The 25,259-nt window shown below is 58.2% G+C and overlaps 1 protein-coding gene across 2 annotated transcripts in view; it reads left to right on the top strand.

Moving 5' to 3' along the window:
• The window catches only part of ZBTB46 (zinc finger and BTB domain containing 46), a 60,713-nt gene that overhangs the window by 21,580 nt on the left and 13,874 nt on the right, over positions 1-25,259 (top strand). For both annotated transcript variants that reach the window (XM_059133991.1, XM_059133992.1), the window contains exons 2-3: positions 3,444-4,412; positions 13,388-13,672. In XM_059133991.1, the coding sequence (XP_058989974.1) occupies positions 3,476-4,412; positions 13,388-13,672 (1,222 nt within the window). In that variant the 5' untranslated portion in view covers positions 3,444-3,475. The remainder of the gene's footprint in view (positions 1-3,443; positions 4,413-13,387; positions 13,673-25,259) is intronic.

Raw genomic sequence — 25,259 nt, forward strand, 5'->3', positions numbered from 1 at the left:
GGGGTAGAGGGAGAAGCAGACTCCCTGCTGAGCAGAGAGCCCGACGTGGGGCTCGATCCCAGGACCCCGAGATCATGACCTGAGCTGAAGGCAGACGCTTCACCGACTGCACCGCCCAAGTGCCCCTAATTTTTATATATCTTAATCTCATTTCCACTAGAATATAAAGGAAACTAAAAATTAGGGTCTATGAATGTTAACATTTCCGTGAAAGCAGCAGCTACAAAAGGTTTTTAGGTGAGTCGTGGAGGTTACCTGCTCACAGCATCCGTTCACGAACCCGACAGCCCGAAGTAGCAAAGACCGTGTTGGAATAGAAGCTACAGACCTTTACTGTTCTTTTTTAGAGATGAAAGTATTACAGATAAAATCGAAACCCCCTGCGTTATACCCCTGGCCCGCGCTTCCCGACTCGCCTGCTTCCCGACTGTCGCGAGCTCCGCGGTGAGGCTCCTCCGCTCATGGGAGTGAGGACGCCGGGGCGCTCGCTCAGTCTGCGCAGACGCTCTCGCGAGGGCCCTGCGAGTGCCGACTCGCTTCGTCTTCGTAATGGCCAGCGGTAAGAGTGATCACTACTTCCACTTGGCCGATGAGGAATTTGAGGTGCAGGGAGGTTAAGCAGCTGCCCCGAGGTCACACAGCGCGAGGTGCGGAGCCGCTTCCCCAGCCGGTGCGCGCTGACTCCAGGTGGGGGCCGTGTGCGTGGACTCACTCCCAGGAAGCGGCCGCCGGGCCTCGGGACATGAAGTCGGGTTGTTCTGGGCCGGTCCTTCTTGTGATTTCAACCATGCTCCCATTTGTCGCCCTTTGCGACATGACGTGTTCACGGAGCGCGTTTGGTGTTTCTTCTCTTTGACAGGTGCAGGCCTGCTCTGTTTGTCCCCGCCGTGCCGTTAGGTGTGCGTGTGACACGGCTGGCTATGTTTCCTTTTACTTCTAGTTCACGTCTCCCTCCGTGCACAGGTACAAAATGTATTTTGTGATGAGAATTTTAGTGACTTTTTCTTTTAACCGTTGAAAGGTCGCATTCCCGTGCAGCGGACCTACGGTGCTGTACCGGTGTCAGGCGCGCGGTCCGCCGGTCCCTAACCCAGTGCTGTCCACCCTGGCCCGCCTGCCCCTCCACCCCTCCGCGCTGCCGACCATCAGTGTGTCCTCTAGAGCTAAGAATCCTGTTTCTTGGGGCGCCTGGGGGGCTCCGTGGGTGAAGCCTCTGCCTTTGGCTCAGGTCGTGATCTCAGGGTCCTGGGATCGAGCCCCGCATCGGGCTCTCCTCAGCGGGGAGCCTGCTCCCTGCTCCCCCCCCGCCCCGCCTGCCTCTCTGCCTACTTGTGGTCTCTCTGTCCCTCGGTCAAATAAATAAATACAATCTTAGAGAAGAACAATCTTGTTTCTTGGTGTGTCTCCTTTCCCCTTTGTTCATCAGTTTTGTTTCTTCGATTCCACAGCAGGGAAATCGCGTGTGTTTGTCTTTCTTTGGCTGCTTTGGCTTACGTTATACCCTCTAGCTCTGTCCCGTCATTGCGAACAGCAAGATTTCATTATTTTTTCTGGCTGAATAACATTCCTCCGTGTGTGTGTGTGTGTGGCACACCTTCTTGACCAGTTCTCTGTCTGTGCACACTTGGGCGGCTTCCGAGTCTTGGCTATGTGGACGTTGCTGCCGTAAACATAGGGGTGCGTGTATCCTTCCAAATTAGTGTTTTTGTGTCCTGTGGGTAGATACCCAGTAGTGGACTGGCTGGGTCATCCAGTCGCTCTGTGTTTTATCTTCTGAGGAGCCTCCATGCCGTCTTCCAGAACCGCTGAACCTGTTTGCATTCCTGCCGACAGCGCACGAGGCTCCTTTCTCTCTGCACCCTTGACAACACCTGTTGGTTCTTGTGTTGCTGACTGTGGGAGGCCACACCTCATCCTGCTTGTGAGCTGCTTTTCCGTGATGAGGAGTGACGTGGAGCGTCTTCTCGTGTCTGTGGGCCATTCGTATGTCTTCTTTGGAGAAGTACCTGTTCGTGTCTTCTGCCCACTTTTAAATTGGATTATTTGGGTTTTGGGTGTTGAGTTGTGTAAGTTCTTTATGTAATTTAGATACTAACCTTCTGTGGGATGAGTCACTGCAAATATCTTCTCCCATTCATACGTTGGCTCTTAGTTTGCTGGTTGTTTCCTTGGCTGTGCAGAAGCTTTCTGTTCTAATCCCAGCAGTTGATTTTTGCTTTTGTCTCCCTTGCCTGAAGGGACCTATCTAGAAAATGTCACTACGACCAATGTCGGAGACATTACTGCCTATGCACTCTTCTAGGATTTTTATGCATTTAGGTGTCACATTCAGGTCCCCAGTCTGTTTTGAGTTTATTTATGTGTCTGGTGTAAGAGAGTGGTCCGGTTTCATTCTTCTGCATGTGGCCGTCCAGTTTTCCCAGCGCCGCTGGTTGGAGAGACGGCCTTTCTTGTTCCTTTGTTGAAGATTAATTGACCATATAATTGTGGGTTCATTTCTGGGCTCTCTGTCCTGTTTCACTGAGCTGTGTGTCTGTTTTGTGGCAGTCCCGTACTGTTTTGGTGACTGTGGCTCTGTAGTAGAACTTGAGGTCTGGAATTGTGAAGCCTCCAGCTTTGCTTTGCTTTTTCAAGAAAAAACAGCCTTGTCTTTCTCCGGGAGTGCACCGGAAGTGCGACGGGGCGAGTATGTCCTCCGCCCCCAGGGCCTTGGGCTGTGATCGAATTCGGACGTAATTGGTTACGATGAGGTTGTTCTGGAGTAAGGTGTCCAATATGACCCGTGTCCTTAGAAAACAGGGACACGGGACATGGGCTCACGGGGAGAAGGTGGGAATGTGGAGGCAGAGACTGGGTGGTGATGCTTATGCGTCCAAGGATGGCCAAGGACTGCCGGCCACCAGCAGAAGTGGGGACAGGTCTGGACACTCCCTCCCGCAGAGCCCTGGTGGGAGCTGGCCCACACCTCTGGCCTCCGGGCTGTGCGAGAATCCAGTTCTCCGGGCCTCCCGGTCTGGGTCCTGAGTTCTGGAAGCCCCCGGAAGCTAATGGAGGCCGCAGAGAGAACACAGCAGACAGACTAGGAGCTGGTTTTAGGAGGGCGCCACAGCAGGGCACCTGAGTCTCCTGGGCATCCCTGTTTTATTTTTAAGGTTGTGTCCTGAAGGGTGTGGATGAGGCGCCCTTGGGATGTCACATCTGGGAAGAAGTCACTTGAGCTGCTCACTGGCGCTGGCCATTGGGAGCTGTGTGTAGGGTTCTGCTCTTGGGCTGTGCCAGTGGTCAGCCTCGAGCCCGGAAACTCCCTGCGGACGGCTGCTGAGGTTCCCCCTGCCCAGAGGCCACGCTGCAGCCGGGCTCCCCGGGACGCTGTGCTGTGCTGAAACTCCACAGGCGCGTGGGTGTCGAGCGCGTGGCTAACTCGCGTGTTCTTGCCCCCACAGAGTCTGCGGAACAGCACCACCAAGACTTCCAGATGAACAACCGGAAGGAAGACATGGAAATCGCGTCCCACTACCGGCACCTGCTCCGTGAGCTCAACGAGCAGAGGCAGCATGGCGTCCTGTGTGACGTGTGTGTCGTGGTGGAGGGCAAGGTCTTCAAGGCCCACAAGAACGTCCTGCTCGGCAGTAGCCGCTACTTCAAGACGCTTTACTGCCAGGTGCAGAAGACGTCGGACCAGGCTACGGTCACACACTTGGACATCGTCACGGCCCAGGGCTTCAAGGCCATCATCGACTTCATGTACTCGGCCCACCTGGCCCTCACCAGCAGGAATGTCATCGAGGTGATGTCCGCGGCCAGCTTCCTGCAGATGACGGACATCGTGCAGGCCTGCCACGACTTCATCAAGGCCGCGCTGGACATCAGCATCAAGCCAGACGCCTCGGACGAGCTTGCGGAGTTCGAGATCAGTGCCCCCCCCGGCAGCAGCACTGACGCGCTGATCTCGGCCGTGATGGCCGGAAGGAGCATCTCGCCATGGCTGGCCCGGCGCACGAGCCCCGCCAATTCCTCCGGAGACTCGGCCATCGCCAGCTGCCACGAGGGGAGCAGCAGCTACGGGAAGGAGGAGCAGGAGCCCAAGGCCGACGGGCCCGATGACATCGCCTCGCAGTCGCTGTGGCCGGGCGACGTCGGCTACGGGTCTCTGCGGGTCAAGGAAGAGCAGGTTTCGCCGTCTCACTACGGAGGGAGCGAGCTGCCCTCCGCCAGGGACGGCGCGATGCAGAACCCCTTCTCCGAGCAGGTGGGAGGCGACGGCTGGCAGCCCGCAGGTCGGAGGAAGAATCGGAAAAACAAGGAGACGGTCCGGCACATCACGCAGCAGGTGGAGGACGAGAGCCGGGCCAGCTCCCCCGTGGCCTCTTTCCTTCCGACGTCCGGGTGGCCGTTCAGCAGCCGAGACTCAAGTAAGCCTTTTGTTTCTTCTGGGCCGGGGCGAGAGCCCGTCACCCTGTGCATCGGTGGCCCTTGGCCGTTCGTTCTGCAGGTGAAGCCACACCTTCCAGGCTCCCCCGGTGCCTCCCCCCAGGGCCGTCTCCAGTGGCGGCAGATGGGTCCAAGTGCATGGACTCGGACTTTGGGGACCCCAGCCGTCCGAGGCCCCGTGTCCCAGGCCCACGGGGCCCACCTGAGGTGGGGCTTCTCTAAAGCTGAGGGGTCAGCGGCTGGAAAAGGGGGGTGATGCCTGGCATGGGGTCGGGTTGAAAGGTCCGCTTCCCTTCTTAGCGGAGAGCCTTTCGTAAGTACCGGGGAGGGGACCTTCATCTTAAAAGATTTAAACGTTAAAATGTCAAAAGGTGGGAGAGTGCTTGGGATAAGATGTGAACGTGGAACCTCTCAGGCCCTCGCCATCCGCGGCCTCCGTCTGGTTTTCTGTCCAGCAGCCGTGGGTCTTGGTCGTCGCTGGGGACGTTGAGCAAACCGTGACAGGCCTGTGTTCTGCCCCTGCCAAGACCTGGCTTGACCCGGGGGGCACCCAAAGACCTCTGGCGGTAAAGCACTCCTCGCAGTGAGGGTGTCTCCTGTTTCCAACTAGGGCAGCTGTGGTGGTCCAGGCTAACAGACGTGTCTTGCTGTTGTGGGACATTACTGAACAATGAGCCCCCCCGCGGCCCCGCGTCCAGCCGCCCCCCCACCGCGTGAGGGTCAGTGGGCTCTAGGATTAGCCTTGCTGAGGTGGACCCCAATCTGGACGACAGTTCTGTGTCTGTCTCGCAGATGAGGGGGCAGCAAACCAGACAGTTACCGAAACAGCAGGTGCCTTCCCTGGTGCTGAGCTCGTGAGGACGGCTGCTGCCTCCCCCAGCCCCCGGGGAGAAAGAGGCGCCGGTTCCCTCCAGCCCCTGGTGCAGGGAGGAGCGGAGGGGTGAGGAGGGGCGTCCGGTAGAACAGAGTTGGGTGGGGACGTCGCCGCGAGTTCTTGTCCTGGGGAGGGCCCTCCAGGAAGGCCTCCAGGAAGGCCGGAAGGTGGGAGTGGACAGAGCTGAAGGCAGCACACTGGGGTAATGGTCCTGACAAAGGTCACAGATACTAAGCGTCCTGTCCTCGGATGGCCAGGCGGGTGGGGGGGCCTTGGACGAGCCTTGCTGCAGCTCCCTGCTCTCGATACACTAGCTTTCATTATCGTGGCGAGATGCCTATGCCATAACCGTTGCTTTTTTAACCCTTTCCAAGTGTGTAATGTATCGGCATTAAATACAAGCGCATTGTTACGCAACCATCGTTACTGTTTGTCTTCCAAAGGGTTCCATCATCCCGAACCGAGACTCTATACCCATCAAGCAGTACCTCCCCGAGATGCAATAACGAGTAGCCTGCGTTATTCTCTCTGTCCCTGTGTGTTCCGGGCCCTGAGCACACGGCCAGACCCCTGTCTGTTCAGGTTTTCCACCGCAGACTGTGCTGGGTGCTCTAGGACGGAGGCGGCATCCCCGACCCCCATCCACTGGATGCCGGCAACAACCCATCTCCGAGTTTGGTGACAACCAAAAGTGTGTCCAGGCATTGTAAATGTTGCTGACGGGCAGCACCCTACAGCTCCTGGGGTTTAGCCCAGCTGAGACGGTGGAGCTGATCGCAAAGCCGCCTGTCTTCCTGCCAGCCGCCGGCAAGGAGGGTGCACTCCGTGTGCCCCCAACCCGGTTTCCGCTCTCACCAGCTCTGATTCAACTCTGAGAGGCAGCAGTCCCTGGCAGATGACTGAAGGACAGATGCTCTGTGTGGCACCTTCTGGGGCGGTCAGGGCCACAGTCCTGTCCTGGGACACCTGCCTGGTGGCCGTCAGCCGCCCAGTGGGCTAGGATGCTGGAGGCCGGGCAGTTTGAGGGCCCATCAGCACCGTGAAGAATGCTCGCTCCTCCAGCCTGTGGGTTTGAGGGTTTAAATGCAGTTGTCAAGCAGAAGGTGTTTTTAGAATCCAACAAGTGATCTCGGCTGCGTACTTTTGTTAATGTCTTAAATCTCTTGGGTTACCAAGGCAACTGCAAACCGCTTCTGTTAGATTATTCTGAGTTGCAAAGACAAGGACATGAGGTTGTAGCTCGCATAGGATGGCTTCTGCCTGCTGTGGCCGTCGCTCCCTCCTCCATCCTGGCCCTGGAGCTGGCGTGGAAATGGGAATTGTGACCCCCTTGGAGGTCAGTTTGTTTTCACCAAGTATCTATTACCTCTTAGCAGAGTGTTTTAACTTCTCATCCTATTTGTAAGAGAAAGGGCCCCCCATTCCAGGGGAGTGCGTCAGGTGGTAAGTGCAGATCGTTTGGGGGCTCAGTACAGACGCACGGGGAGCCAGCTCTGTGCCCAGGGCTGCCGGCCCTGCCCTTCTGTGTGTCCGCACCTTGTGATTCCAAGCCTGTTGGCATTTAAGAGTGACTTTTCCATGGGGTGCCAGGGCGGCTCAGTGGGTGAAGCCTCTGCCTTCGGCTCAGGTCATGATCTCAGGGTCCTGGGATCGAGCCCCGCATCGGGCTCTCTGCTCCACGGGGGGCCTGCTTCCTCCTCTCTCTGCCTGCCTCTCTGCCTACCTGTGATCTCTGTCACATAAATAAATAAAATCTTTTTTTAAAAAGTGACTTTTCCAAGCAAAAGGCCAGGAGCATTTTAACCCAGGAAAGCGCCCGTTCCGGCAGTTTGTCCACGAGAGAGCTCCGTAAAGTCGTGACCAGACCCGTGTTCCTCTGCGTGTCCTCCTTGGGCCCTGGCTGCCCCACCTTGTGCACCACCCCAAGACGGCCCCGGGCCCCCGATGAGACGGATCTGTAGCTGCTGGTTCAGCAGCCGACGGGAGGAGCCCAGATGCTTGTCCTAATGTCCCAAGTTCCTAAAAGGTTTTGAGAACAGGAGTTCTGTAGCTAGAATAAAATGTGTGGGTTTTGTAAAGAAAATGTTTATGCCTAAATTATTGTAAAGTTGGATCTTGACCTACTGTGCTTTTGAAAGAACGTGCTGGACCCACAGGACAGCTTCCGGGGAAGGTGGTCTCTGTAAGCTCCTAGCCGGCTCTACAGGCCCTCGGGGCCTCCTCCCTGCGCAGGGGGCAGGTCTGCTCTCTCAGGCTTAGGGAGTCCACGAGGGTGCAGAGGTAGGAGCTGCCAAGTGGGCCGTGTGACGGCGGGAGTCTGCAGTCTGCGCACGGGCGCCATCCTGAACCACGGGAGGGCTCGGCCGGATTCCCGTGAGGAGCAGGGAAGCCTGTGGGTTTGGGCTGAGCCGTGGGTCGGGTCCGTGACCTGACTGCCGACGTGCAGGCTGAACAGGGTGCCTGGCACCTGGCACGGGATGCCCTGGGAACCCTGTTCACTTCTGCGGGCGGCCGCCTGGCCACCGCCGACGCCGCAGCCGACGGGATCCTGTCTCTTAAGGAAAGGCGTCTTGTTAGGTGTTTGTGTTTCGGGGGCAAAAGAGCCTGAATGAAAAGTGACACCACAGCTTTGTGGGGCTGGACTGGGCTCTGTTCCTGCACTCGGAGCTTCCCCCTTGTCACCCCTCTGTCCCCATCGTCTCCTCAGAAGTTCGAGCGGAGTCGCAGACCGGAGATGTTTTCCCTCAGGTACGACCAGAGTCTGCGGGATCCGTTCTGGCTGACCGTGTTGCTGTCCGTTGGTGGCAGCTGGGGACCCGACAGAGACAGCGGCCCTCTTTGATGGAGCACCCGCTGAACGAGGAACACAGGGGCCCTAGTGGGAGCCCCTGTCACCGAGAGGAGAGGTCGTGCGGTGTCCTTTGTCTGGGCCGGGAGGGTGGGACACGCTGGTGACAGGGAACGGCCGCCGAATCTGGGTGTCCAGAGGTGGGCCCCGGTGGGAAGGGCCCGCAGGTAGAGTGGCACTGGGGGCCGTGTCCGTGACTCCCGGCTCATCTGTGCTCGAATCGTCGTCCTGGCGGAGGGTCCCTCGACCTCGGCTTTGCAGAGCTGGGGCAGCTTCTCGTCCCACCCCAAGAAAAGCACTTCCTTCGCGCCGGCATTTTCTAGAACGTCGAGGTCATGAAGTCATGAAGTCTCTCTCGGACATCCAGCGCCGCCCCTGGTTCCTCCAGGTGCAGAGACGGAGGCTGGGGGCTGCGGGGCAGCTGGTCCTTGGGGGGCCCCGCAGAGCCGGCAGGACGCCGCACCCGGAGCAAGCCCTGCAGAAGAGCTGGGGTGTTCGGGGTTGGTGCGGGACGAGCAGGCCCCATGGAGAGCCCATCACGCGGGAGCGGGAGGATGAAGCGCTTCTGGAAGCCCCGGGTGCTGACAACGGCGGCTCAGTGAGGGCTCGGGCTCAGGACCCCAAAGGCCGGCGCGCAGGGAAGAGCTCAGTGGAGTGTGTGTGAGCCGCAGTGGCAGCCGCTTTGCTGAGCAGCGCTGGGACGTGTCCTTGCGGGGGGTGTGACCGCCGCACTGTGCTCCAGGGTTGTGCAGGGAGCGCTCTGCGGCTCCCGAGCACGGGGAAGCATGCAGCCTCACTGAGCTAGCGTGCCTGTGCAGGAGCCGGCTTTCGTGGCTTCGTGGCCGGTCCACAGGTGGGCAGCCGTCTCGATGCATCGTGTTTCAATTTGAACGTGAGGGCTTTCGTCTCTTTAACCAGGTGCTTATTTTCTTTTGGGGTTTGTAGACCGTGACAGGGATGCCCTGGAGGGTCTTCTGACTTGGGGCAAGAATCAGCCAGTGGCTGCCCGAGTCCCTGGTGCCCGCCCAGTGAGAAGGGGTTTGGTTATGCTGGAGTCTTCAGGGTGAGACCATGTGCGTACATAAGTGATACGCATATGTGAGAGCACAGCTGGTGAACCTCCACTGAAATGGAGGTTTTAAAAAAAAGACTATTTATGGGACGCCTGGGTGGCTCAGTTGGTTGGACGACTGCCTTCGGCTCAGGTCATGATCCTGGAGTCTCGGGATCGAGTCCCGCATCGGACTCCCTGCTCCATGGGGGGTCTGCTTCTCCCTCTGACCCTCTCCTCGCTCATGCTCGGGAGAGCTCACTGTCTCTCTCTCTCAAGTAAATAAATAAAATCTTTAAAAAAAAAAGTTTATTTATTTATTTGACAGAGAGAGATCACAAGTAGGCAGAGAGGCAGGCGGAGAGAGGAGGAAGCAGGCTCCCCGCTGAGCAGAGAGCCCGATGCGGGGCTCGATCCCAGGACCCTGGGATCATGACCTGAGCCGAAGGCAGAGGCTTTAACCCACTGAGCCACCCAGGCGCCCCTGAAATGGAGATTTTAAGAGGAGTAGTTTTATTTTAAAGTGTTCATTTGAAAACTTTTATGCCACTGCTTTTTTCCAACTTCAAAAGAGTGGAGGTATCAGGACGCCCTGGGGGACTCAGCCATGAAGCCGCTGTCTTCGGTTCAGGTCATGATCTCAGGGTCCTGGGATCGAGCCCCGTGTCGGGCTCTCTGCTCAGCAGGGAGTCTGCTCCCCCCCCCTGCCTCCTTGTGATCTTTGCATGTCAAAGAAATAAATACAATCTTAAAAAAAAAAAAAAAGTCAGATGCTTTTCCACCTGGAAGCGCTCTGGAGGGCGTGGCGCGACCTCTCCCGCGTGCACCTGCCGTCCCTCGGCCGCGTCGCTCCCTCCGTGTGGTTGTGGCTGTTCCCCGCGTCTTTCTCCGTCAGGGTCCGACCGGGTGGCTTGTGCTGGTGGCGTAGCCGTGTCCGCCGCGAGGAGCCGCCGTCCACGCTCTGCCGCCCCGTCCGTCCGTCCGCGCTCACCTCGCTCCTCGGGCCGGGTGCGGCGCTCCCGGGTGTCCTGATCGCGAGGCCACCGGCCGGGCTGTGACTTGCAGACTCTTCCTGTCCTGGCGTCCCGTGTTCATGTAACGCGGTTTCTGGAGGAGCTTCCCGGGTACACGCCGCTGAAGCCTGACTTGCGAGCTGTTCTCTTTCCTGGCTCCTGTGCTTCGAGCCCCACCGCGGCACTCCCCGCCGCCGTCTTCCCGGACGCGTCACGGGTTTGGGTGTGACGCGTAGGTCTGTGGTTCACGCTGACTGCTGTGTGCACGTGTTCTGGTACTGTTTGCCCGAAACCTGACTTTCACCCATTATCATCCTGCTGACCACATAGTTAGCAAGGCGGTCGATTCATTTATCTATTTATTCAATTGTATGTACATATATTTCAACGAAGGAGGATTTATGGAATGATGTGGAAGCTTTTTGATGGTTAAGAAAGTGAGGAAACTTGATTTGAACTTCGATAAAGAAACATGGCATCTTAGACACAGAGAATACATTCTACACACATAAAGTGAGAAAGTCGATGTCGGGTGAGATGCGTACTGCATCTTTCTGAATTGGGTTATGCCCCATTTGGGTCTCATCTGGCCTGGAAGCACCTGGTGGGGCGGGGACGTGTGCCCCCGCAGCGCACACTCTCCAAAAGCTTCCGTGTGTTCTTTGCACAGTGCACATGCCGTGCAGCTGTTTGGCGGACAAGGCTGAGCAGGGTCAGGGTCGGGCTGTGACTTCCATGCAGACGTTTTCAAATACACCTCGTGGCACTTTAAGGAATCGTGAAGAGTGGAGATTTGGGGAAACGTGAAAAATGGGGTGCCCCCAGGACACTCTGGTTGTGAGGTCAGCGCCCCCCCCGCCTTCCTCTGGCCCCCTGGCGGCCTCCCTCCATGACATGTTGTCCCCCAGACCCTGGCGCTCACATGGCCGGAACAGAGTCTTTCCTGTCCCAAATCTGCTCGCACCCCGCTTTGCCACTAACACGGCCTGACTAGTCTGAGCGTTTAAAAAATTTTCCTTATTTTAATTATAATCTCTTTTCTGCTTTTCAACCAAAGATTGTGAGCTAAATTTTCAAGTGTTATGATGTATCATTTAGGATGTGAGAAATCACGTCCTAATGTATCACAGGACGTGAGAAAAAACACCATAATCACCTCCAGGGTGAAGCCTGTATGTTTATGTTGACAGTTAGACATGGGTATTGCTAACTCTGTTTGCCTCGTGTACCACATGGAGGTCCGCATCGGCGGGTGAGCCCAAGCGCCTTGCCCTTGCCCCCGTGCCTGGCGTGTGGTCTTTTCTGGCTGCCACACACACATGTGACCGCTCTCATGCGGTGGCCCTTTCTCTCAGGGCCAGGGTCTTCCCATCCAGAGGAAGCCCGGCCTGCGTGCACATGTGTGTGCAAGTGGTGTGTGCCACGAGCGGCCGTGCTGGCCTGTGCACACGTATGTATGTAAGTGAGCACATGTGCACGTCTGACGCACAAGTGAGTGTTTGGAACTCAGCCCATTCTTCAGACGTGGGATTGGGTACTTCTGTAAACATAGGAGAGGCTCGGACAGGCGGCCTCCTGGACGGAACCTCCCGCACTCACGAGGCTTGGCCCGGCAATTAGGGCAGCCTTGCTGGGACTCGGATTCGAAGGGTGGTTTGTGTGAGGGAGGCACAGGGTTGCCTGGACGTCTGTCCGGGATGCTGCTGTGGAATTCATAAGAAGGGTGAGCAGCCTTTGCAGGAGCTGCCTGGGCCTTGGGTTCCGTCCACGTGGTAGCAAGTCCACACTCACTCCTTCCCATGCTGAGCGAGAATCCCCGGCGAGGATGGACCACCCCGCTCACTTGCTGTCCCCTGACATCAGGGTTGTTCCTCTTTCTGGTGTGAATATGCCGTGTGTTCGCCATTCTTGGGCACGAACGCCTCTGAGGGGGCTGGTGGTCACTGTGTCTGGTTTCTAGAGGACGCGTCACTCTGTCCCCCGCAGCTGCACCCCTAGACGTTCTACCAACAGTAGAATAGAGGAGGTTTCAGCGCCTTTACGTCCTTATCAGGACGCCACAAGACGCCCTTGTGAGCGTCTGCCTGGTCTGATGGATTCTGGCCACGCTGGTGGGTGGGAAGTGGCCTCTCACGGGTTCGAGGAGCATGTCCCTGATGGCCGATGGTGTCGGACATTGCTCGCCGGTCATTTCTGTGTCTTCTCTGAATGAGTATCTGCTCAGGTCCTTTGCCCGTTTTAAAGCCAGGTTATTTTCCTTTTTAGTGAGTTGTGAGTGTTCTTTGTGTATTCCGGCCAGGATTTCATATCCGATGTGTGGTTTGAGGATGTCGCATGGGCTGTCTTCTCTCTCCCTCCCTCCTCCGCACTCCCCCCCCCCCCCGCTCTCCCCTCCCCCCTTCCTTCCTCCTCTCTCCTTCATTTTTTTTAAAAGATTTTATTTATTTATTTGACAAAGAGACACAGCGAGAGAGGGAACCCAAGCAGAAGGAGGGGGAGAAGCAGGCTCCCCACCGAGCAGGGACCCCGATGCAGGGCTCGATCCCAGGACCTTGAGATCATGACCTGAGCCGAAGGCAGACACTTAACACCTGAGCCCCCCAGGTGTCCCCTTCTTGTCATTGTAAGTGAGCGCCACGCCCAGTGCTGAGCTCAGGACCCTGAGGTCTCGTGTCCCCCGCGGCCCGACGGAGCCAGCCAGGAGCCTTGTCTTCTTCTCCGCGTCTTGAGCGGGCCTTTGAGGCAGAGACGTGTTTCCTTTCCACCAAGCTTATCTCTTGTGCGGCCGGTGGTTTGGGCGTCCTGTCTGAGAACCCGCTGCCCAAGCTGAGCGCGCAGACTTTCTAAGAGTTTGTAGGGTTAGCGCCTCTCTTTGGTCATTGATCCGTTCTGAGTCAGCCTTCTTCGAGGGATGGAAGACCCACAGGCGCTGTGCCTCTGGCTCTCAGCCCAGAGCAGAGGTCCGAGCCGGTCCTCGTCCTCCTGGGGGGAGGGCGCCCCCATCGTGCTGAGTGGAGCCCCCACCGGAGGCCGTCCCGGGTCAGGGAAGGGGTGACGGCGGGCAGGACGGGCACCGGGTGGTCAGGAGGCCCATCACCTCAGCTGCTGCTAGATGAGGTTTCCCCATGGAGGGTCCGAGAATGACCTGCTGCATCCCCCCCCTCCCGCAGATGCAGACTTGACGGTCACTGAAGCCAGTGGCGCCGACAGCCGCGGGGAGAGGGCTGAGCTCTTTGGCCACGTGGACGAGGGTCTCCTGGGAGGAGAAGCCAGCTACCTGGGCCCGCCCCTGACCCCGGAGAAGGAGGAAGCCCTGCACCAGGCCACCGCGGTCGCCAACCTGCGAGCAGCTCTCATGAGCAAGAGCAGCCTGCTGTCCCTCAAGGCCGACGTGCTCGGGGACGACAGCTCCCTGCTGCTGGACTACCTGCCCAAAGGCACCCACTCCCTGTCCCGTAAGTGCCTTGGGAGCAGCGGGGGTGGGGGTGGGACGTGTCTGTGGGGAGCCGGACCGGGCGGGAGGTGGCAGGTGGCTCATGGTGGCTGATGGCTGAGTGTGGCTGACAGTGAGTGCTCGAGGCCTCGCCCGCATCAGGCATCTGAACCAGAAACCTTGTGGAGCTCAGGCATGCAGAGCCCGAGAGTGGGGAGGAGGGACGGGCCTCCGTGCGAAGGGACAGTCGCGGGCTCCCTCTGCTGGCCCTCGCCCGCCTCCATGCCCGTCCCCTCCGCGGCGGGAGCGAGGGGCGCGTCCTTGCTTTGTCTGCAGGGGCTCCTGCCGCCTCCAGCCCGTGTCTCCCGCAGTCGCACGGTGCACGTCTCGCCTGGCTCCCGTTTGCGGGAGCCGATGACTGACTGAGAAGCGGCCAGAGGTACGAGCAGCCGCCCAGCGCCCCCCGCCCCGGCTTTCCGCCCCCCACGACACACAAGGGCAGTGGAGGGCCCCAGCTGAGCGCAGGCCGGACGCCCTGAAGATCCCGTCTGGTGGCGCCCGGACCGCCGTCCGCGGAGACGCGCGCCGTTCGCTGGCTGCTCACCGCGGGCGGGAGGGAGCGAGGTGCCAGGGCCCCGCGGGTGCGAGCGTGTGGACGCGGCAGCCACTGTGGCCGCGGTGGTGCCCTGACCCCCACTGGAGGAAGCGAGGCTCCCGTGCTGCAGCCTTGGAAGGGCTTCTCTGCTTTCATCTCGCTCTGATTAAAGACGACGACGCCAGTGTTCTTGCAATTGTATTTCCACACGCACTGAGAGCCCCTAAACTTCAGTGTCGGAGGGACGCGATTCGCTCGTGGCTAGTAAAGACACGGGTGGGACCAGGGCTTCTGTTCCTTCATTTCCCGCACGTCCTCAAGAGCCCGGCCGCGGCCCGAGCAGCCCGGACGCCGTGCGCAGTTCCCGGGGCTCGGCTGTGAAGTCAGGCCCCACGCGGAGCACCTGGAGGACAGGCTGCCCGGCTCGGGCCTTCAGAGACATGTTGGGGCCACATTGAACAATGCATCCCGCAGCTGTTGGGGGTTTAGGACAAGCTGGTGTCTGTGAACCCTCGAACGCATGTCCCCAGGTGCTGGTCCCGCCCCCCCGCCGCCAAGGAGCTTGTGCCGCCAGCTGGCGGGGGCTGCTGGGTTGCTGCGAACCCGGGGCTCTGGGGGGCCGGTGGGTAGCTTCTGTGTTCTCCTGGGGGGTGCCCTGTGGATGCCACTGGGAATTTGGGGCTGTGCGAAGAGGTGGGGGCTCGCTTGTTCAGTCCCCCATAACACGCCGAACGCACGTGGGAGCGCCACGTGTCACGGGCTGCAGGATAGAACGGTGCCCACCTCTGCCGTCAGGGGTGACTTTGGGATGAAGGGTGATTTTCTTTTCTTTCTTTTCTTTTTTTTTTTTTTTAATATTTTATTTATTTATCTAACAGAGATCACAAGTAGACAGAGAGGCAGGCAGAGAGAGAGGAGGAAGCAGGCTCCCCGCCGAGCAGAGAGAGCCCAATGTGGGGCTCGATCCCAGGACCCTGGGATCATGACCTGAGCCGAAGGCAGAGGATTAACCCCACTTGAGCCACCCAGGCGCCCCTGAAGGGTGATTTTCAATGCTTTTCACTCGTCTTCTGGTCTGCTGGCCTTTGCCTTCCGTGTGGGCTGGTGCAAAAAGCCTGTGGTACGTCTGTGCTGGGAACCATGCCAGACCCAGTCTGGACCCCGGGCCCCCTCGCTGGACCGCTCTGTCTGGGCCCTGGCCCTCCCCAGGCCCCCTGGCAGGCCCCACACCTCAGTAAAGTCCCTGGGCACTGCTCTCCTGGACGGGCTTTTGTCCGGAGCTCCCTCCTCGCGTGCGGGTCACCGGGCACGATGAATACATCTCGGCACGGGGCTGAGCCCCAGCGCCTGCCCCGGGCGTGCTGTGGATGTGTGTGGTCGCCGGACTTTTCCCAGTTTGGAGGGAGCGGAGAGAGCCTTCTCCTCTTTATTTTTAGGGCGTCTGTGACTAATTCTTCATGAAGTCACTTGGTGGGTTTTGGTATTTTGTTATTTCTGTTGTGTTTTAATCTCCTTGCTTTTTTTTTTTTTTCCCAAGATTTTATTTATTTGACAGACAGAGACAGCACGAGAGGTAACACAAGCAGGGGAGAGGCAGAGGGAGAGAGAGAAGCAGGCGTCTGGCCTAGCAGGGAGCCTGGTGCGGGGCTCAATCCTAGGACCCCAGAATCATGACCTGAGCCAAAGGCAGATGCTTAATGACTGAGCCACCCAGGCACCCCTTAATCTCCTTGCTTTTAATATTCTAACCTCCCCCATTTTTGGGGTAAGAACCTACAGGAGGCAGAGGGCCCGGAGAACTTGGTGAGAAAATGGGTTATTTTAAATACTATTTTCTGACATCCTGAGTAAAGTCTGTCTCTTTCCAGGTATATACTAAAATGAGGAATGAAGATACCCGGATGAAAACTTTCTTTCCCCAAACGTTGTGGTCAGCCTGCGTCGTGGCTAGCCCCCGTCCCTGGCGGCAGCCTGGCAGAGTCAGCAGACAGAGGCTATGGTTGAAACGTGGCTGTGGCAGCCTTTCTGGGCACCTGGTTTTGAGACGTGTGTCCCTGCAGAGGGCACCAGGATTAGCTGTGTGGCCCGAGCCACCGCTACGTGTCGCAAGATTGCACGAGGGAGCCGAGGCAACTTCGTTTGCGGTCCGTCTGTCTGTCTGCCCCATGCTGCCCGTTTACAGGTGCAGTTTCTCTAAGCGCTCGTGGCGAAGTGTCAGGACGGGCAGAAGCCCGTGTCGGTCGCCCCTCCGCCACCGCTGCTGGTTTCCGGGTGCGCCCCTGTCTGCAGGAGCAAGTGTCCCCTGAGCACGGTGTGGCAGGGACTGGCTCTGGCGACGTGGTCACATGTTTCTGCCCTCGCTGCCCACCGAGGGCTCACCCGCTTTGTTGGGACGGGGCCCCTCGTGCTCCTGCTCCACCGCTGGCTTGCCCAAGCTCCCCAGGCACCCTGCGCAGCGACTAGCATTGCCGGCCCACGGACGGGAGACCCTGTGTGCGTGTGGTGGGGGGGGCTCCACCGCACACCTGAAGAGGCGCTGAGAGCAAGCCGGCAAGGTCACCATGGCCACCGAGCGTCCCACCGAGTGCGGACGCCCCAGGCTCCAATAGCAGGGGGCCGGCCCTCTGCTCAGGCGGGCACAGGGGCCTCTGTGCTCCCTCCACAGGTGGCTTGGGAAGGAGGTGGGGCCTGTGCGGTGCTGTCGGGCGCCCCTAGACCCGGGGGTGAGGGCGGGCAGTGCCAGGGAGCCGGACTTGGTCCTCCAGCTTCAGGTGCCTTGAGCTGGTTGTTCATGCTGGATGTTGGGTCCACATCTCAGCAGGCATGGGCTCGTCATCAGAGAAACGTGGGGCAGGTGTGATGTTTAATGGACAGCAGCCCCGGCCCAGGGGGCGCTTTATGGGGCCCCCAAGGCCCCTGGCGATTCTGTCTGGTCTTCCCAAGAGGAGTGCGCTGTGGGCCACAAACATGGTCTGCTCGCGGCGGTTCTGCACAAGAACGGGACGGTGGTTCCAGGTGTTTAAGGTCAGGGGACCCTTTTTTTTTTTTTTAAAGATTTTATTTATTTATTTGACAGAGATCACACGTAGGCAGAGAGCCAGGCAGAGAGGATGGAAGCAGGCGCCCCGCTGAGTGGAGAGTCTGACATGGGGCTCGATCCCGGGACCCTGAGATCACGACCTGAACCGAAGGCAGAGGCTTTAACCCACTGAGCCACCCAGGCTCCCCAAAGTCAGGGGACCCTTAAATATGCAGGCAGTGCTGGACCTGTGACGAGCTGCCAGGACCCACCTCTCGGGACAGTGTGGAACCTTCTAGGGAAGGTCTCGGGGTCTGATCACAGGGGCTTGGCTGGTGGCTTCAGCAGATGGTTTCTTTCTAGACCTGCGGCCTTTACCTGGTTAAAGAAGCTTGCGTGCTTTCTGTGTGAGCCGAACTCGATTCTCTTTCCTCCGTTACGTGTTCAGTGGTAGGCGAGCCCCTGCCTATTCAGAGTCACCGTTTACGGACTAGAAACTATGAGAAACGCTGACTGGCTGAGGCGCGGTTCTGGGTTACAAGTTGTATTTGCGAGCGAGCCGGGGTCTGGGGGGCCTGGACTCCGGCGTCGCCTTCTCGGACCGGCAGAACGTCTGGCGCACGCGGGTTGCTACTTGATTTCCTGGAACCGCTGGAGGGAAGGAGGCCGGCTCACCGCGGGCCCGGGGGGACGAGTGTCCCGTAGAGCTGCCACGTCCTTCCAACAGCCGAGGTGACTCCGACCTGAGAAGCGTCGTCCCTGGTGATTGTCGCCGCTTGACCGGTAGACGCTGCTTCTGAGAAAGAGCCTGGGGTCTCCCCCTCCGAGTCAGAGCTGGTGCTGAGCCGTCTGAGTGGAAGGATGGGCCAAGTTCCCTCCTGCTGCTCCAGGGAGGGACACCGGGAAGGTCCCGGGGAGCGGCAGTGGGAGCTCCCTGCACGGGACCAGGGGCTGCCACCGTGCTGTGCCGTCCCTTTCCGACCCTTGTACCCACGGGCTGCCCAGATGCCCAGGAGCACTTTGCGGGAAACTGCCGAGCTGGTTTCTGTCCTGGGTGTGGCTTAGAGAGAAGTCCTCACCGGGTGTAAATCTGTCCTCGATTCTGGATCGACGCTGGAATTTTGGACTATGCCACTAGCTTCTAGGTAGACAGCCAGCGCAACACACCTTGGAGTGTTTTCCAGAAGATCGCTTCTCCAGGCCGCGGGCGTGCGTGTGCCCATGTTCTGCCCGCGTGTCCGACTTCCTGGGGTGCGACCCTCTGTCGTAATCATTTCGCTTCTGGGAGAGAGATCCCCACCCCAAGCAAGCTGCGTGCGGAGACCCTGCTGTCGGGGCTGCTGAGCTGATAGACGCCCAAACAGACCCGGAGCGCTCCGCGCAACAGCAAGACCACACGACCACTTCTGGAACTTGGGGGCAAGCCCGCCAGTGGCGTGCGCTCACGCGCTGAGACTCGTTTCTTGTGTTCCCAGGGCCTGGCACCAGCCCCAGTCCTCCTGGGGGGATGCTGATGGCAGAGCAGAAGCCCCTCCCTCGGGCCCCTCCGCCCTCCACTCAGAGCCCGGGATGCCCGCTCTGGTGAATGGCCAGACCGGTCCCAGGACAGCACCGCCCCCCCCAGCCCAGGTAAGATGGGAGGGGCCGCCACGTGCCCCGGTGTCCCGGGTCGTCTGCCCATGTGGCACGTGTGTGCCCTGAACTCCGCGTGCGCTCATGTGCATCCCTGGCGTGTCCGCGTGTCCCGGGCCATGCTCAGAGGCTGGTAAGGAGTTTCTGTGCTGGAAGCCGCTGTTCCACTCTGTCCTGCTGGCTCAGCTCCACCGGGCGAGGCACGTCCAGCTCTGCAGTAGTGACTCTGGTCATGTAGACTGAAGCCGCCCACGTGTGGACACAGGTGTTCCCTGTGAATACGTAGCATCGGCGACAGGTAGCGTGGTGCTGTCTTCGGATGACAGCCGTGCGACCGCAGCGCACCTGACGTCCGTCCTCACCGCTGCCGTGCTTCCCAGTCTCCATGCTTGTGGAGTAGAAACACGGGTTTGAACAAAGTTAAACACAAGTGCCCTTTTCCACCGAAGGAGGAGGGTTCTTGGGGAACGTCTGCCCCTCGTGGAAAGACATTCGGCTCAGACGGCAGCGGTTAAAGTCAGCAGTGCTCACTGGTCCTGAGGCGGCTTTGCAGGCGGGGCTGGGTGTTTGCGTGACCAGCGCGGACTCGGAGGGCTCTGGGACCCCAGGAAGGCCACACAGAACAAGCTGTCCTCTGTTCCCCGGGCCGGAGGGGTTGTTTATAGAGAAAAGGCCTGTTAGTTTCCTTTGTCTCCCTGAAGAAGAAGAAATCGTTAAGAAGAGCCTAACCACGTGTTTCGGGTTTGGAATGAAGTAAAGGATTCCTCTTCCCCGGCAAGGTGGTTTGTGGGGCCGCTGCGTTCCGTGAACGAAGAGGATTTTCCCTTTGAGCGTCTGTCTGTTGAGAATCCGCGGGAGCCTTCCTTCCAGATGCCCTCGTGGTCCTCGTGGCGACAGGCAGGGGCCTGGCACAAGGTGGTGTCCTCACACCCGAGCACCTGTGACTTGTCTCTCTGGTTCGAGATCGAGGCCCTTGACGCCTGGAGCCCTGGGCTCGGCAGCGAGGACTCCTCTGGAGTCGGCCCCGACTGTCGCCTGGGAGGGTCTGTGTGGGGGCCGCGGGCCGGCCCGGATGCCCGGGGCTTCTTCCATCTCCCCGCATGGCCAGTGCCCCACCCCCCAGGCCTGCTGGGCTCTCCCCGAGCTCCGACAGCCTTTTCATGAAGTCATCTAAGAAGCCACGAGAGAAGCACCCTGTGGACCCCGGTGCCTCTGCATAGGATAGCATTGAGGCTGGACAGACTTGACCGGACCCCATTCTGCATGGAGCAGACGTTCCCACGCGCCTCTCTGCGGCCAGGCCTGGTGTTCGGGGTCGGTGGCCACTGGGTGATGGCGAAACCACGTCAGGACGGGGGCAGCTGCAGGGGTTGGGACCAGGCGTCCGTGTGAGGCTTTGAAGCTGAGACTTCCTGGCTCCGCCACCGGCAGCCGAGTGGAGGCCTTTTGGGTGGGGCCGGCGGCGCAGGTGTCTCCAGCCTCCCAGCGAGGGCTTGGGGTCACTGGGGTCGTGTAGGATTGCCAGCTATGGGGGCAGAAGAGCAGGCTCCCTCCCTCAAGAAAGGAACCAAGGGGCTCTGCCCCCCATGAGGTCTGGAAATACCCAAGACAAAGCCTAGCCACGGTGTTCTCGGTGCGCGTGTCGCCCAGCATCTCTCCAAGGAGACGGCCCCGGGAGCAGAGCTGCTGAAACGACGCTTCTTTTCGGAAGGACCTCCTTGTGTTTGCTCTTGTCCACCGACGCCGGACGCCTTGGGTTCCGCATCTGCCTCTGTACACCGAGCAGGTGGTCGTAGTTGGGGGGCAGCGGTCCAGGACGCAGAAGCTGCCAGTTCTCGAGCAGCACACGGTTTCCCGGGAAGGAAACAGGCAGCGCCCCCCCCAACCCCTCCAGTCCGCGTCGTGGCTGTGGCTGGGCGGAGTCTGGGAGGAGCCTCAGCTGCTCCTGCTGGGCCCACTTCCTTCACTAAGGAAGAGCCAGGTTTCCAGAGGCTGAGAGACTTGTTGTCAAAGTGGTAAAGGACCAGTCGAGGTCAAGGTGACCAGGCAGGTGATCCTTCCCAGAGATCAGTGCCTCATGGCTTTATGGAAGTCCCCGTCTACTGTCTACTGTCCTGATGGGTCTTCGAGCTGGGAGGTCCCAGGCAGGTTATGGCGAAGTGTGGACACCCCGTGGCAGAAGTGGCCTGTGTAGACGTCTGCACTCCGAGTCCCCGGGGTGGGGACACGGAGACTCTGTGGTGGCCGTTTTCCTTTTATTTGGTCAGCTGACTTGTCCTTGGGGTGGACAGCGCGGACCAGCGGCTCACAGGGGCACCTGCGCGGGGGAGTGTCTGTCTGTGCTGTCGTACTGAAAGGTTTTTGTTCAACTTTTAAGACAGTTGTGGCACCTGCTGGCTCAGTCGGTGGGGCCATTCTTGATGGCAGGGTTGTGAGTTCAAGCCCCACTTTGGCTATGGAGATACTTATAAATAAAAAAAAAAATTGGGGACGCCTGGGGGGCTCAGTAGGTTAAGCCTCTGCCTTCGGCTCGGGTCATGATCATCTCAGGGTCCTGGGGTCGAGCCCCGCCTCGGGCTCTCTGCTCAGCGGGGAGCCTGTTCCCCCTCCCCCTCTGCCTGCTTCTCTGCCTGTTTTGTTCTCTCTCTCTAATAAATAAATAAAATCTTTTTAAAAAATCTTTAAAATGTTGAAACAATTAAGACATTTCAGACGGGTTCCTTAGTACCTGAAAGAAAGAAGTTTGTAAAAAGAAAAAATGAGGAAGTCAGTTATAGTAGACAGTCCGGTGTCAGGGCACAAGACCCGTTTTAGAAGGGAAAGCCGTCTGACTGTCCTGGCGTCCAACCTTGTGCCCGCCGTGCTGCGCGGCCATCGGCCGTGGGGTTCTCCGAGGTGCGCGTGCACACTTTAGCTGTTACATTTCGTTGAATTTCTCACTGAAACGCGGCTCATGATTGATTCCAAAGAGTTTTTTAGAAAGACTTATCAATACGTAACATCAGTTGCTCTAAACACAGAGAACTTCAGCAGTGAAAGCTTCTCACCTGGGCGTGCTTGCCGGCACAGCGCGGCACAGCTGGGCGTCCCTGCCACGTTCATGCGGTGGAGAGGAGAGATGCCAGGGTCGCGCCGTGGCTAGGCGTGGAGACCGCCGCCCACCGAGGGCTACTACTTGACTGAGTTAGGTTGCATTTAAAATACAGGCTCTCGGGGGCACCCGGCTGGCTCCGTTGGTGGAGCACACGACTCTTGATCCTGGGGCCGTGAGTGCAAGCCCCACGCTGTGTCGTGTTTAGCAGCTCTTGCCTCCAGAAACAAACCCCAAACTTGAAATCTATAATCTGGTGTTGCTTCTTATCGGTCTTGGCCTTATGCACAGAACTCCAGTGCTAGGGCAAAGGCATTGATTTATTTTAAAGAAAACACTTGAAGAAAACTTGGTGAACTTCTAGTTTCAGCTGTGACAGCTTGTACTGCGCTTACTCTCCAGGCAAAATCTGTTTGAGAATCTGGCCGACACACGCACACACACCCTGGAGACTGACCGGCACAGGTGGGACTTGAAGGGCTGTGCTTTCCGCTCAGATTTGTTTCTGGCCTGGTTCCCAAACACTGGAGCAGGGTGCTCTGTGGCCAGGAGACGGAGGGTGTCCTCAGGGCACCCAGGATAACTGGGACCGGAGGAGCAAATCTCAAAAAGCAAGAAGCCACGGAGACAGAGTCCCCACGTCTGCATACGAGCTCTCTCAGCTTCTGAGCCTTACACTGAGCCCCACCCAGAATCCCCGTGCAACAGGACTGCCTCTCGGGAGCGGAGCAGATATGCACAGTGGTGTGGCCCTGGGACACAGGAGGCACCGTGCAAGCCCAGGGAGGATCACAGAGACAATGGAGACAGCCCAGGGGTGCCACCAGTCACCCCGGTCAGAGGAGTGTGCGACTGTTCCTCTTGGGGTCATGAGTTGCAGCCCCACGTTTGGTGTAGAGGTTATGTAAGTAAATAAAAGTTAAAAAAGGAAAAAACCCAACAGAACATGGGAGGCACCTTGGGCTTTCAGGGGAGACTCTGGAGGGGTCACACCTTGATGTGAAAGCCTCTTCCTCAGAGTGAGACCAAAACCAGATTAGAGCAGTCCCGACAGCAGCGCACACGGAGCCCTACAGGGCGAAGGTTAGTCCTCCCAAGACCGTCTGCTCAGCAGGAGAGACAGCAACAGTGAGACCGAGGAAGAGGGGCAGCCCAGGAAGTGCCCCGCTGGCCTGGCCGCAGTCTGCGCCTCACGGAAGCAGAGTGCCCTGACGTAAGTCCCAGCTGCAAAAGCAGACGGGAAGACCCTCCGTACTGACATGTTCGGGACATTCTGGAAACGAAAATAAAATGTCTGAAATTAAGAATTCATTGCATAGTCGAATAGCAGTCTGGACACGACCTACGACAGGGTTCGTGAACTGGAAGCTTGGGGAAGGTCCACGCTGAAGCTTGTAGGGAAAGAAAGGAAAGAGGGGACACCTGGGTGCTTCAGTCCGTAAGCATCTGCCTTCAGCTGAGGTCATGACTCCGGAGTCCTGGAATCAGGTCCTGCATCCGGCGCCCAGCTTGGTGGGGAGTCTGCTTCTCCCTCTGCCGCTCGCTCTCTCTGTCAAATAAGTAAATAGAATATTTTTTAATAAAATATTTTTTTAAAAGAGTAAGAAAACAAAAGAATGGGGAAAAAGCAAAGAGACACGATACAGGGTGAATGTGTGTAACGCGTGTGTAATTGGATTTTCAACGGAGAAAGGCAGAAACGGGGCAGGACACACCCAAAGAGAACAGTTCGTTTGCTGGAGCTGATGGAAGTCACCAGCCGACAGGTTCAAGAAGCTCCGGGAACTTGGAGCAGAATGAGCGCCAGACAGAAAACGGTGTCTGTGGACAGGACTGTCAAACTACTGGAAACCAGTGACAGAAGGAAGTCTTAAAAGCGGCCAGCGAGGACCGACGCTGCTTCGCCGGGAGCCAGGCTGATGACGGTCTTGATCAGAGGGCCAGGGAGGCCACCGCCTGCACACCTGCCACGGTGTTGTTCACAGAGGGGCTGAGTGGAGACACTGTCGTCCACACGCGTCCCCCAGCCGCCACCAAGCGCGGAAGCCAGCCCTCGCCAGCCCTCGAGCGACAGCAAGAGTGGCCGTGCATGCGTGTGACGGGACGCATCTCGATCGCTGAAACGAGGATCTTGTGGGTTTTTTTTTTAACAGAAATCAGAGTGTCACACAAGATGGTGGCAGCACAAGGGGTCTGGGACAGATGAGCTGGACTGCTGAAGGCTCCTGGCATTCCTTGTGAAGTCGTGTGCCTAACGGCCGAAACAGTAAAGCACAACTCAGAGGCTTACGAAGAGAAAAAGACTCATTAGAGATAAGGCCCACAGGGAGCAGTGAAGGACCGTAGATGGTAGACTTCACGTGGCTGCGTCGATTGAACACTGCAATAAAAAGATGGAAAAATTTGGGGTGGAAAAAGTTCACTGTTTGTAGGTGATGCCGTTCACAGATAAGGACCCAGAAAGTGTTAAAGCAAAAAGATAGTAAGAGAAGCCAAGGAAGGACGCCTGGGCAGCCCAGTGGGTGAAGTGTCTGCCTTCGGCTCAGGTCATGATCCCGGGGTCCTGGCATCCAGCCGGAGCCCCACGCCAGGCTCCCTGCTCAGCGGGGATCTGCTTCTCCCTCTGCCTCCCCCGCCCCTGGTCATGCTCTCTCTCTCAAATGAATAAAAAGTTAAAAAAAAAAAAAAAAAGGTAAACCAAGGAAGCCCCTACAGAAAGTCTTTAATCTTAACATTAATGTAAACTGAAGAATTATGACTCAAGGGACCTCATGTAATGGTAAAGGGATCAGTTCTGGGGGAGGCGGAACAGGCCTGATTTTAGAATGTGTGATGTGAAAGTCGGCCGCAGTCAAAGGAGAAAGATGAATTCACGTCCCAGTGGGAGACTTTGGACCCATTTCCTCCGTGATTGATGGGCCGGCGGACGAGTAACTGAGGACAGAGATGGTGTGAGCGGCTTCCAGATATTAACTGAGCCCCACGTTTCTGCAGGGACTCCATCCGGTCACATGGGACCACTCTCTTCCTAGATCCCTGGATTCAACTTGCTACTCTGCGTGGACGTTTCCCACCTGTGTTTGGCAGGTGCTGACCTGTAACAACGTGAGTAATCCGAAACGTGGAATCTCCGGTGCGGGTGACAGGTGCTGGTGACGCGCTCCCAGGGCAGACGGGTCTCGGTGGAGTCCGCGTCTTCTCTGAGCCCGCTGACATCATTCTTTACAGATCAGCAGCAAAAAGATACTGGAATATCCCCCAAACGTTTGGAA

This window comes from Mustela lutreola, chromosome 9, assembly GCF_030435805.1.
Source record: "Mustela lutreola isolate mMusLut2 chromosome 9, mMusLut2.pri, whole genome shotgun sequence".
Taxonomy (NCBI): domain Eukaryota; kingdom Metazoa; phylum Chordata; class Mammalia; order Carnivora; family Mustelidae; genus Mustela; species Mustela lutreola.